This window comes from Eupeodes corollae, chromosome 1 (genome assembly GCF_945859685.1).
Source record: "Eupeodes corollae chromosome 1, idEupCoro1.1, whole genome shotgun sequence".
Taxonomy (NCBI): Eukaryota; Metazoa; Arthropoda; class Insecta; order Diptera; family Syrphidae; genus Eupeodes; species Eupeodes corollae.
In genome coordinates, this window is record NC_079147.1 from 87,159,189 (window position 1) to 87,172,946 (window position 13,758).

Sequence of the window (13,758 nt, forward strand, 5' to 3'; positions counted from 1 at the left end):
GAAATATGAAATGAGGACGATACAAAATTGTTTAGGATGATATGAGGTTCATTTTACTGTATGTAGGAGCAAATTAGGAGAAAAGATTCTTTTAAGAACCAAAATAGGGTCAAAATTTCGACTGCATTAATAAGCAATCTTCAAGTGAAGATGTTGCTTTGAAAACTTTCATATTATCAGCGTAAATCAAGCAGCAGAGGGTGAATCATTTATAAAGATTATAAAAAGAAGTGGCCTCAAATGACTGCCTTGTGGCCACGTGTATAAGATTTGAAACACAATCATCTATTTTAACAGCTTATTTTCTATCAGAAAGGTATATATATATAACCACTTTAAAAATAAAACATTCAATCCTAACATCTTAAGCTTTTGTAGGAGAAGACCATGATGCACGCGGTCAAAGGCTTTAACAAAATCAGTATACAGGATATCAACTTGTCTACCCTTTTTAACATGACTATAACAATAATTTACAAATAGACTTAAATTAGTACACATTGATCTACCCTTTACAAAACCATGTTGTTTTTGAGACAAGAAATTCTTGACAGTCTTTGGGGGACCCCTTTTTTCAAAAAGTTTGGGAATAACTGAAAGTTTTGATTTTTGGTCTATAGTTCTTTACTAAGTGCTTAAGACCACTCTTATAAATGGGATCTACGAGTATATAAGATATTTTCCATTCATTAAAAAAACACCAGTTTGTAAATATTTATTAAAAATAAGGATTAAAACACTACAAAGTGAATACGAACATTTTGACAAACGGAGGAATCATGTCAAAACCAGATTTTTTTTGACATATCAATTTCTTTTAAGCTATCCAGAACATCTTGTTCTGAAAACCTCTGTAGTTTAAAATCAATCAAAGGAGTTATATCAGGGTACAAGGTGCTGATATTCGTAAAAATATTATAAGAAGTTTGAAAAAATCGAGATAGGTCACATGAGGACTGAATATCATTGGATGTAAGTTCCTCGTATTCCATACATTGAGTAAAAGATGAACAATTTCTTTTAGAATTCAGAAATATCCAAAAAGATTTCGAATTATGTTTTATATTTGATTCAGGATTTATAATATAATTTCTACACAAAAACTTGTTGAGAAAATCAGATTCTTTTCTTAACTGAGAAAATATTGCATGACCTTCCGAAAAATGTGTCACTTTATTACGCTTTAATCCCTTATTTTTAGCATTCTCTAATTTGTGTATCCTTTTGTTAAACCATGGAAGCTTAAACGGCTTTTTCTTAGTTAAGGTAGAAACAAATGGTTCAATGCCTTCATTAACAATACTTTTTAAACTTGTAAACATATCATCTAGAGACTTGCCCTTCAATAAATCCTTCCAGTTAACAGTATTATAAAAATGATTTACCTCTTAAAAAGATTTCAGTACGATGAAAAGTACAATGTCCCCAAACCACTTCAGATTAATCAAACTAATCACAACACATTTTTTCTTTGTTCAACACTCTACAAAATATTTATCTGACTTCCTGTCGAAATGATAATAATTCAATCCAACAATAGAATATCCCTTTTCAAAATATTGCACGCTTAAACTATTTTTCGAAAATACCATCAAAACACAAAAGATAATTACCTCCAAAACAAACGAGACAGGTACCTACTCTGATGAACAAACGTCTTTCTATATATAGAAAAATTGGCTTATTCAATTCACTCATCTTTCCCATTCAAATGTCATTATCCTTTTTTTTCAATACAAAATTACAAAGAAAAAAGAAACCTTCTCCAGGACGATTACGTTTTGTATATTTTAATCAATACAATGCGATCCTGAATTGATATCATCGTTGGTTTATTTTTGTTTTGTTCGTTTTTATTTTTATTTTTTACATCGCCACTTACGTAAGCTTGATTGCGTTGTAATTATAAAATTAATTTAATTCCAATAAAGAATTTTGAGTATAAATTCTTCCTTCCTTCGAATACTCTTGTGGTTTTTGTCGGTTCGGTTGGGTTTGTCGGAATAAAGACATACCAGACGAATCAAGATAAATTGCATATATAGTAGTCATACCGCAAATAAAATGGAAATCCTTTTCTTCTCTCTCTCTCCTTACCTCTCCTTGATAAGGATCCCTGATGCGCCTTTGTTCAGACGGAAATTCATAAAGAACTCACCCACAACAATAACCTTAGATTGGGAATTATCAATTATATCAATTGCTTACTTACTTTTCAAAAACTCATTCACTATGATAAAAGTTGAATAAGTTCCTTAACTGAACTCTATTTTCATTTTCGTCTCTCTTTTTCTCTCAGTCTACCTGTTAAGTATTCAAACGGATCCTTGTGGCACTCCAGTCAGTGTGTAATAACAATGAGGACATCACCCAGCACCTGAATGATTAGCCTGTGAAAAGTAGTCAAGTCCTCGTTGCTCGGCGTCTCCGTCATCGTCCTTGTCGTTGTCGATGATGAGAACTGGAAGCACAAATAAGAAGATGATGGAAGGAATTGCATTCCATCATAATATTATAGTCTGTTGTTGGCTTGGCAGAAATTTAGAATTTTCTTAAGAAAGTTTTTGCTTTGCTCCTTCGCCTACTTTCCCCATTTCTAGAAAAGGATTCAAGAAAATCTGTGTTTTTCGCCAGAGGAAGTGCATCTTTCAAGTTTGAGTGGAATGACGATGGGGATAGATTTTTGGAGAACAAAAACCCGAACCAAACACAAATTCAAAAGCATTGAAAATGATAACTAGTAAAAAAGTAATAATCCCACTTCTGATTGCATTTAACTATGTATTTATTTCTCTTGAAGCATGTTAATTAGCTCATTTCTTAAAAGAAATACCGCTTAGAGTAAAGGTTCATGTTTTGTTTTTAAGACTTTCTATGTTTTCAAAATTAAATTAAATATTATGAACTTTCTATTGTTCCATTGGGGTAAATTTTTTAAATCTGTATTTCTTCGGAACAATGCGGATTATAAAGAAAAAAGAGTGTTGGAAATGGTGTTAATGTGCTAACGTGCATGGAGCTATTGCGCGGTACACCTAAAGAGATGTTAATTTTAACGTTTGCTCATAAAAGCGAAAAATATTCACGAATGGGTAATTCCTCATTTTCCCTTATAAAACATTATAACGGCATTTACAAAATATAAGGAAGGAAGAAAAATACCTAAAGGAGGTTTTATGCATTGCGTTGGGTATAAAGTTCAGTATTTTTTGTAAATTAATTTTACGCTTACTAGCGTTTAATATAATCTAAAGTGTGAAATTACCAAAATTTCGATTTGTTTTATGGCTCATTTAAAATCCCGCGCTTTCCTTTTTCCAATGATATAAAGGTTATAATCCGATATTTAATTCTTTAGTTTGCAATTTAAGTTGCTTACTTACTTACGGTCCTGTGTAAACTAGGGCCTCACCCAACAAATTTCTCCATCTAAAAATGAATCAATTAGGTGGTGCAAAAGTCCGTTTAGAACTAGGGCCTAGTGACTTATAACTCTCAACCATTCCTGTGTGCGAGTAATATTGTCAGGAATGCAGGAGACCTACAGTTTTAAGCCGAATCCGAACAACTAATTTAAAAAAGCAATTTTCATGATAAGTATTAGTCTTGGAAGATTTGTCAATTCTTTGCAAGAGGCAGTACCTGTGAAAAAAAAAATTAAGATGGCACAGGCAGTGATCGAACCCAAGACCTCTGGCATGACAGTCCTTCGCACTAAGATTACGAGTTCATCATGCCACTCACCTTCTACGGGACCGTAAAACACTCGAAAAGTCCCAAGGCGATTTCATCCGCTTATCTCATAGTTAATTTTTCTACACCGTATAGGAGAACGCGGATTATCAGGGTCTTATACTAATGTAGCGGCACTTTGGTAACTCGTGAGAGGTCTTTACCACTCAATTGCTTTCTTAAACCAAAGAAACAGCGGTTCGCAAGAGTTATTCCGCGTTTGATCTCAGCGCTGGTGTTGTTTTCTGAGTTTACAGCGGAGCCTAGGTAGACGAAGTCCTGAACTACCTCAAAATTACGGTGACGTTTTGGCCGAGACGACGGCTTTGAAGTTTTTTCTTCACGACAGCATGTGCTTTGTTTTGCCTTCAATAACCGTTAAATCCATTTTTGCCGTCTCTGCCTCAATACTTACAAAAGCCCCTTGGACATCACGCTGGGTTCTTTTGATTATGTCAATGTCATCAGCAAATGCTAGTAATTCGACAGAATTTTGAAAAATTGTGCCTCTAGTCTTGACGGATAACAGTGCATCACCTTTTTTGACATCGAAAGGTTCTGTTAAGTTGTTTAAAACCTTAATGAGCAGCGTGAATTTCCCATGGTCATCCTGCACAAACTGACGAGTTTGGCAGGTTTGCCAAAACTAGACATGACTTAAAAAGCTCGACCCTGTAGATGCTGTCATATGCGATCTCCATGGTGGGTGTTTTTGGGTTTATTCCAAGATCTGCCGTAATATGAATATTTGATCGACTGTAGACTTTCCTAGTCTAAAACAGCACTGATAGGGACCTACCAGGTTGTTGACAATGGGCTTTAGACGTTCACTATATTTGGTGCAGTTTAGAGGGTGTCCTTTTTTCATTATCAGGCAAACGAAGAGAGCTCGACGTTTATGCAATCCATATTCTCAGCATTGACGGTAATTCTACCATGATGTTTTCACTTTCGTCTTTGCAGACTTCGATTCGAGGTTTATGTAGCTTTGTATTTCGTTTCACCTGCTCATACAACTTTCGAACTTAATTCCTGCTTTTGAACCTCTATCAACATCTTCTCTTGCTCTCTCATTTTCCTTCTGAGAAGTCGATGTTCCTCTCGCCTCTTCTGCTCATAGAGCTCGTGAGCAGCTCTCGCCCTTCTATGCAGCCCTGATTTGCGTGCCTGTCGTTTTGCTATATTTGCCTGCGTATATTCCAGCTCAAACCAGGAGTTTCTTGTTGGTGGCTGCTTGAAACAAAGAAATGTTTCCACTGGTCCTAGATACATTGTTTTAGCGGCAAAGAACTCCGAAAGAGGTTACTTGTGACTTTGTTGTAGAAGGATTTCATGATCTCTTGCGTTCGACGTTTTACCTTTTCCCAGTACCTCCCTGTTTTGCCTAGGGTCTGGAAACCCGAAGTACTTCCCTGGCTACAACAAGGTAGTGGTCCGGTTCCATGATAGGTCCTCGGAAAGTTCAGACATCCAAGAACTCCAAGTTCTTTTGTTGATTTTCTTGTTTGGATAACGCTCTGAATGTGTCTTATTAGCCCCATAAGGTGTTCAATAAGTAGTTCAACATAACTGAAACTTTAGACGCCAATATTGATTCCAACTTGGAAATACCTTCGCGGCCGTCTGTATAAAAGAAGAGGTGTTTTAGTGGAAACATCTCTCCTTCCTCTCTCGTTTGCTTCCCACAAAAACTTTCCACTGGGATTGGAACCCAATATCCAGTTTAGGCACCCGATGTTCACCGCGGGCAGGTGAGAGTAGGAGTTGATCGACAGAGGTGGGTTTTGAGGAAAACCTGTGGACCCTTGTGACCTTTTGAATGCTTTTGTCTATCGTTTGCATATAAGCTCCTTGGGCGCATGATAAGTAGGCATTTTTGGTACGCGCTTGGTCCCTTTTCTGAAAACTCAATTTTTCAACCTTCAGGTACCTCTACAATCCAAACAGTTCATGAAGATATCTTGACAAAATTTTCCATGACCGTTCATGCTATCTGCACTTGCCTTAAATTCAAGTTTCGAAAAATCTCGTTCCAGCATTGTAGTAGTATATATCGGAAGTCAAAGCTTTTTGAGATTACCTTCGTTTCTATACCTGCGGTGATGTAAGAATTAAATATGAAAATTGTCATATCAACATTTTGTTCATGCGTAACTTTGACATTCCATAACTTATTACGCAGTCAGCTTAAAGTCTATCAATTTTAAGGTGTGCTTCAGATTCTTTAGCAAAAACAAAATAAAAAAATTGGAGTTTAAGAGCTATCGAAAATTTGAGTCAACTTTAGGGAATTAAACTTAAACTTAAACTACTTGACGAAACAGCGGAAAGTTTGCGATTAGGGGTTTTTCAAAAGAAAAGAGAAAGTAGATGTTATAATGCGCAGCAACTAAAGACGTTGTTCAGTACCGTTTATAAGATACTTTCCTCTATCCTACAAAATCAGATAGAGCAAAATCAGTGTGGCTTCATCCCAAGCAAATCAACAACCGATCAGATTTTTAACCTTAGACATATAGGCGATGGAAATATAGACTTAAGGGCCGTCTTCGATAGCACAGCAAGGCTAGAACTCTATAAAACGTGAGAGAACACGGTATCCCAAATAAATTTACACTACTAGGTTGACCGTGACCAATTAACAAGTCTAGTTTAAATAGCCAGATTGCTATCCAGACCAATCAAAAGCTGCAATGAACTCCGACAGGGCGATGGATTGACCAACCTTGCGGTGGAGGAAGCAATCCGTGACTGTGGCACTTCAATAAGATGGACCGTCGTTACCAGGTCAACCAGATGCAGTGCATGGTGTCGTTGACTGCGAGAAGAGCAATTAGTCAAACAATCAAGATACCGGAGCTTAAATTTGAAGTAGTGCAGTCAATTTTCAAACACTCTGGATCATTAGTAGTATAGCCAATAAAAACATGGAAGAAGAAATACTCGAGGGCTTGCATAAAGCCAATAGAGCCTACTTAAGTTCTGTCAACGCTTTTTAAATTTAAAAATCTTACCATAACTTCTAAGCTGCTGCTATACGGGGCGATGGCTATGCTAATGCTCACATATGTATCTAAGACCTGAGTGCTTAGTGAAAGGCCTACAACCCCATATGTGAGGCCCGACGATTGCGGAGACGCTACCATCATGTCATACTTTGAAGCAGATATTGTAACAGAAATTAAGCTGATTAGACTCCGTTGAGCTGGACACCAAGCTTTAATGAGCAAAGACTAACCAGCTCAGAAAGTCCTCTGTAGTACATGTTATGGTAGGCACCGACAACGTGGCAGACCATGTTTATGCTAAATAAACATCGTAGACCAGTACCCCCGAAGCCTTGGTGTGCGCAATTGAATGTCGTCTGCTAGCGATCCGGATAAATGGAGAGTCTTGTTAAGCCGATAAAAATGGTGAATTTGAAAGTCAACCCTGGTTTCAATGACAAATTTAAAATAGCTACTGCTAATTGGCAACTTTGTAAACCTGAGACTTAGGGTCAAAGAAAAAGTTTAACGCTGTCAAACCGCAAAGTTCACATTGCAGTAACGAAAATCGTTTTGTTTTGTGGCCGATTTGCACAAGAATGATCCTAATAAAAGTTTAAACATGATATAAAACAAAATGGCCGACATGAAATGTCAAAATCTAGCTGTCATGTTTTTGATAATCATTAAGTTGTCAAGCCGCATTTAAAATATAATTTAATGTTCAATTGCTTTCGCTCGAAATATTTTCTGCCATATTGGAAATTAAAATCTTGCTTAGGATTCTCGTAGTATTCCTTAAAGTTTGCAGTAATACAACTTTTTAAAAATTACAAGAAGCAAATGATATATTTTTTTTTGAAAATATTTTCTCTCCATGAAGTAAACCGTTGATTTTAATAGGTGATCCAAAACACGGTGCTATTGGTGAAAACTATTGAATTTAAAAAATCTAACAAAATCTCTCTCTTAAAATGAACTTGTTTTTTTAATTTCTTAATTACATTAAATTCGTTTGATAATTATATTACATTTTTTGTATAGAAAATTAAGCACTTTATAAAAATCTAACTAAACTTTTTTTATTTTTATTTCAGATCGTTATAACTCGAACCAACAACGTGGTGGTAATAATTATAACAGTTACCAACAAATTGGAGGAAACAACGGCGGCGGTGGCAATAAATATCAACAACAAGACAACAATAGATATGGTGGCAACTCTGGAGGAGGTGGAGCTGGTAGCGGTAATTGGCTCCAAATTGGCAGTTCAACTCGTACCGGTTACGGTGGCGGCGGTGGCGGTGGCAACGCCGCCGGCGGTAGTTATCAACAAAGAAATTATGGCAATAGCAACTATAATAACAACCGTGGCAACAATTCTGGAGGGTACAACAATAATCGTGGCGGAGGACGAGGCGGTTATAACAATAATAATCGCAGATACTAGACAATTAACAAAAAACATAAAAAGATTAACTTTTTATTGCAAAAAACAAAAAGAAAACAAAATAAAAACTTAAAAAAAAAGTATTTATAAAAATTGTTTTATAAAGATTTAGGTTTTTAGTGAAAACGTAAAACAAAAAATAAATAACGTAAAATAATCTTAGGATAATATTTTAAGTAAGGAAAAATTAAAACAATGAAAAGAATATATTGAGTTTCTTAATTAGCATTATTTCTTTTGAATTACTGTTGGCATTTGAAATAAGTACCTTAAGTACAATGAAAATTGTACTAGCTCCATAAAAACATTGTTTTTGTTCCTTTTTTTTTTTAATTTGAGACATCCATTCACATCTCGTAAATGAAACACCCAATAAAAGTAATAGAAAAGAATCTTAACTATAAATTCTTATTTCTTACTTTATTTTGATGCAAGAAAATTTATCAAGAGATAAAGTTGAAAGGTAGATAGGTAGTTGGTAAGTACAAAAGTCGCCGCATTGACACATTGTGAAGTGTGTTTAAAGAGGGTTAGAAACTGAGTGTGCATGTTTATAAAAGTGTAATACTTATTGAAAAATAATGTAAGCAGAAAACACATATGTATGTATGTAGGAGATGGGTAATAATTACGTTAATAAATTTTAGTAAAATACCAACATGAGATATTTATATCTATCTGTTTGTAACAGGCTATCCATTTTGAGGTTTCAAAAGTATAGGTTTGCAATTCGACATGTCGCACCTCCGGTGCAATATCGACGCAATTGCAATTTTTTTCTGAAATTGAGTTAAGAACGCCATAATGTCCCAAATGTCAAGTTTTATCCGTGGTAAAATTGACGTGATTGTATCTTTGCTAGTGCCCAAAAGAGGCCACTTTTTTGTTTGACACAAAAGTTTAAAGTATAAAATTTTTCGGAGCAACAAAGTCGTAATGTACCTTGCGCTCCACAATAGTTCAAACCCTCCACAAGCTCAAAAAAGAAACAGGTGAAAGATATAAAAGGTAATAATATGAACTCTAACTCACTGAATAGTCAGCTATTTTTAGGACTCTGGAAGTCGATTTTGTAGGCCCTTTTTAGGGCGATATAGTATTTTCAATAAGCAAGCAAACTTTAACCGTGATTCCTGAACATTTAAGAAAATTGCATTTACGTCATTATTGCACCGGAGGTGCGATGTGTCAAACAAATTTGTTAACCCAATTTTTGTTTTTCAGAGGAAAGTCCGACATTTACGAAAATGGATGCCTTAACTACCATACAACGCATACAAATTGTTGGGTAAATTCACAAACGTTAAATTTTTTTGGTAGTGATTAGGCATCACCGCTTTTTTACGATGCTGAATGTTGCTCAGCTGATTACGATGCGATGCTGATTGACAAAAAGTTTTATGTTTAAAAACAACTTTTGGTTTATGATGGATGTGATACTAATAAAAACTCTCATTGAAATTAAAATATGGAGCCACACATTTTATCTCCTTTAAAACTTTTCTCCACAATACTGACTTTGATTTTCTGCCGACAATAAATTCACCTTATTTCAATCTGGTTTGTATTAATAGTTTAATTTGTGCGCTGGTAAAATAATCTCTGAAATACATCAAATTAATAATTTATAAGCAATTAAGAATTTGTTTAAATACTTTTCATTGTCTTTTTCTGCAATTTTTGTTCCAAATCGCGTCCACATCAACAACTTATCAAGAAAATTCTTGATGCTTCTTTTCTTTATATTTGCGCATCAATTCATCGAACTTTGCAATAATGAACAATGTAGCTAGCCAAAGCATCTCAAATAATTTCCAAAAGTTAAGGTGGAAAGTGCTACCGTTTATAAATTTCTCCTGGATCGTAACTTTAGCTCCCTCCCTTCCCATGCCACAACCGGAGTAGAACATTAAGATGAACGAATAACAAGTGTAATTCATGTCTCAGCGCCATTTGCCATTAGCAATAACAACTCTAACTCTTTTACTCCTAAAAACTTATGGTTTGATAATTATTGCAAGAAGCTACGCAAACTATCGTTTGTGTATCTCAAACTATTTCGATCGCAGCAAAAAGAAGAGATTACAATACTAGTCTGGCGAAGAAACTTGTAGATTGTAAAAACTCAAAAGTTTTCTGGGATAATATTCGCGAGCTAGGAGGACGTTGTCGACATTCGGTGAATACTCTCGCAGCTGAGACACTAGCTACTTATTTTAAAACGCTTTTGTCGGCTGACGTGAATCTCCATACCTTCTCTTATGCTCTCCCCAATTTTATAGTCGATGAACTGGATGGTTCAACATTGTTACGTGAATTGGAATGAACTTTACAAAAAATGAAAAATAATAAAGCACCTGGTATCGATGGAATTCCAGTAGAATTTTACAAAAATGGTACTGAGCAATTGAAAAATTATCTGCTTCTATACTTGAACCGATTATATGATAAGTCTCATGTTCCAAACAATCTTAACAAAGCAGTTATTTTTGCAATTTATAAAAGTGGAGATGTGAACCAGCCAGAGAACTATAGAGGCCTATCTATTCTTAGCTCATTAAGGAAGATCTTCACTTCAATACTCTACGAACGGCTGACCAATTGGATTGAGAACAAAAACCTTCTCAGTATGTTCCAAGCCGGTTTTCGAGCGGGTTACTCAACGCTGGACCATATATTTGAGTTAACAAGTATTGCCAAGAAATGTATTGATAAAGAGAAAAAATTATACGCTTGTTTCGTTGACTTCAAAGCTGCATTTGACAAGGTGAATAGACAAGCATTGTTGTACAAGTGGAATCTCTCGGAAATTCTTGCAGCTATACTTCAACTTCCTTATCTCGTCAACTGCTTCGGTATGGGATGGGTAGCATCTATTTGATTGGTTTGAAACGACAACAGGTGTCCCACAAGGCCGCATTTTAAGCCCAATCCTCTTCGCTTTATTTATTGATGATATTTCCGATGTTCTTCCAGGAGGAACATCTTTTGCCGACACACAAGTAAAAGTTTTACTCTATGCTGATGACCTAGTATTGCTGGCGGAAAACCCTTTCACTGCTGCAAATAAACAGGTTAAATACATTCTGCGAGAAATGGGGGTTAGCTATCAATACTAGCAAAACTAAGGTGATGATTTTTGAGACTCGTCAAAGAAGAAGGCTTCCCGAAGAGAATTGGCAACTATATAATATTGCTATTGAAGTGGTGCAGGAATTTAAGTATCTGGGAGTTTTAATCACACACAACCTTAACTTCGCAAAGCATGTTAAGAATAAAAGTAATGAGGCTAAATTAGCTTTGAGAATAATGTGGCCCAAGTTCTTTGCGAAACAAGAAGTTGATTTCTTCAAGCGCTTATTTAGATTGCCAAATTCAACGCCAAATTATTACCATCTACGTTGAATCTGGATTATCCCCTCTTTACATTGAAAATCTAAAATCAAACTCCGACTATTTAATAAGAGTTATGAGAAGAAGCGGAAGAAGTCTTCATAAATCATTCATGGTAAGATTGTTGCAACGAGGGCTTCACCATTCAAGGAAAGTGAAATAAACGGTGATGAATGGCCGGGGTTTTTTGCTAATGTCATCGCTAAAATAGATGAAAAAATTTACACTCAGCATCTATCTAGAGCAAATGAAGATACATCTAGAAATATGTATAAGAACCTAAATCACCAGTTACCATCGGAAGAGAATTATTTATTTATTCTTTATAACACTAAATGAAATGTTATATCAGGCAGACGGCAGAATAAGCCATGCATTATTCTTAAGGTACCCGTGGCATGATGGTTAGTGCGTTGGACTGTCATGCTAGAGGTCTTGGGTTCGATCCCTGCCTATGCCATCTAAAGTCTTTTCACGGGTACTGCCTCTTGCGAGGAATTGAAAAATTCTCCAAGAGTAACTATTGTCATGAAAAAGTGCTTTCTCAAAATTAGCCGTTCGGAGTCGGCATTTAAACTGTAGGTCCCCTCCATTCCTGACAACATTACTCGCACACAGGAATGGTTGAGAGTTGTAAGTCACTAGGCCTTGGTTCTCAACGGACTGTCGCGCCACCCAATTTATTTATTTTATTATTCTTAAGAAAAGAAATATTGTTAAACAAATTTTTTTGTTAATAAAGAAGTTATCTATCTATCTATCAATGAACAATTGACATTTAAAGTGCTTAAGGGATGATCGTAAATCATCTCTGCAGTTATACGTTTGTGAATTTACACGTTAAAACCGGCTCCAAAAATGGTGTTTCTGCCACTGCCACATACATATCTTGCTATTAGAGGGGATTATGGTTTAAATAATCGTCCAATTACGCAAGCAATTGGCAAAATTGTGGAGAAATTTGAAGAGATTGGATTGGTTACAGATATTGTAAGCCCTGTGCATTATTGTTTCGCTCGTGCAATTGAAAATATCGCTGCTGTAAGTGAATGTGTTGCCGAAGACCCGAATGTGTCGACTCCTCGTCATTATCAGGATTGTCTTACGAGGTATTTTGTATTTGGATCTACACCTACGAGGTGTGGCAATCCTGGAAGATCCGGGAATTTAGTTCTAATTTAAAAAGTGGCAACACTTTCTTCCTTTTAGCTAGTATTCAAAGTTGAAGAATATAGTTTGGTTTGCGTTTTATGCATATTTTTTGCAAGTAACTTATTTAGTGGCGAAGTGAAAATGTGTGACTTACATTACAAGCAACGTGTTGTGATTCAATTTTTATTGAAGTCTGGCGAAAAACCTTCGGAAATCCTCCGAAAATGTCTATGAAGACGATAGCATGTCAAAAACGCGTGTGTTTCAATGGGCGAAGCAGTTCAAGGAAGGCCGTGAATCGGTGGAAGACGATCCACCTGAATGAGCTCCCGTCACCTCTCGTACGCGAATGTTAATCGTTTGCTCATGTTGATTATGTCTGACCGTCGCCTAAGCATTCGTGCATTGTCTTACGAGTTAAACATCAACAAAGAAACGGTTCGCAAGATGTTACACGAGAATTTGAACATGCGAAGATCTGCGCAAAGATGGTGCATAAAGTTCTCACCATGAACAAAAGCAAATGCGGAAATCGATTTGCTAGGATCTGTTATCTCGCATTCAGAGGGACGGCAGAGACTGGATGAGTCGGGTAGTCACTGGAGACGAGACTTGGATATTTGCGCATGACCCTGAGACGCGTAAACAAAGGCAACAGTCATTGGAAAAGGGTAGGTAGCTGCCAACGAAGGCGAGGATGTCAAAGTCACATCTGAAAGCAATGTTGATTGTTTTTTTCTATATCCACCGCATCATTCATCGTGAATACGTTCCCGCTGGCCAGACAGTGACTGAAAAATTCTATGTTGGCGTTTTGGAGAGGCTACGGCCACGAGTTTTTCGGTTGCGACCCGAACTCGCCAAGGATGGCTGGATCTTGCATCACGATAATTCAACTGCCCATTCCTCGTTCGTTGTGCAAGAGTTTTTGGCAAAAAAAAGACATCCTAACATTGCCTCACCCACCCTATAGGCCCGATATCACTCCCTGTGACTTTTTCTATTCCCCAAGATGAAGTCGCACCTCAAGGGAACTCATTATGA

The 13,758-nt window shown here is 36.3% G+C and overlaps 1 protein-coding gene across 1 annotated transcript in view; it reads left to right on the plus strand.

Moving 5' to 3' along the window:
* LOC129943214 (5'-3' exoribonuclease 2 homolog) overlaps positions 1-8,574 on the plus strand; it is a 98,683-nt gene extending 90,109 nt beyond the window's left edge. Inside the window, exon 9 of the mRNA XM_056052511.1 lies at positions 7,817-8,574. Coding sequence (XP_055908486.1) covers positions 7,817-8,169 — 353 coding nt within the window. The 3' untranslated portion in view covers positions 8,170-8,574. The remainder of the gene's footprint in view (positions 1-7,816) is intronic.
* The last annotated feature ends 5,184 nt before the right edge of the window (positions 8,575-13,758 follow it).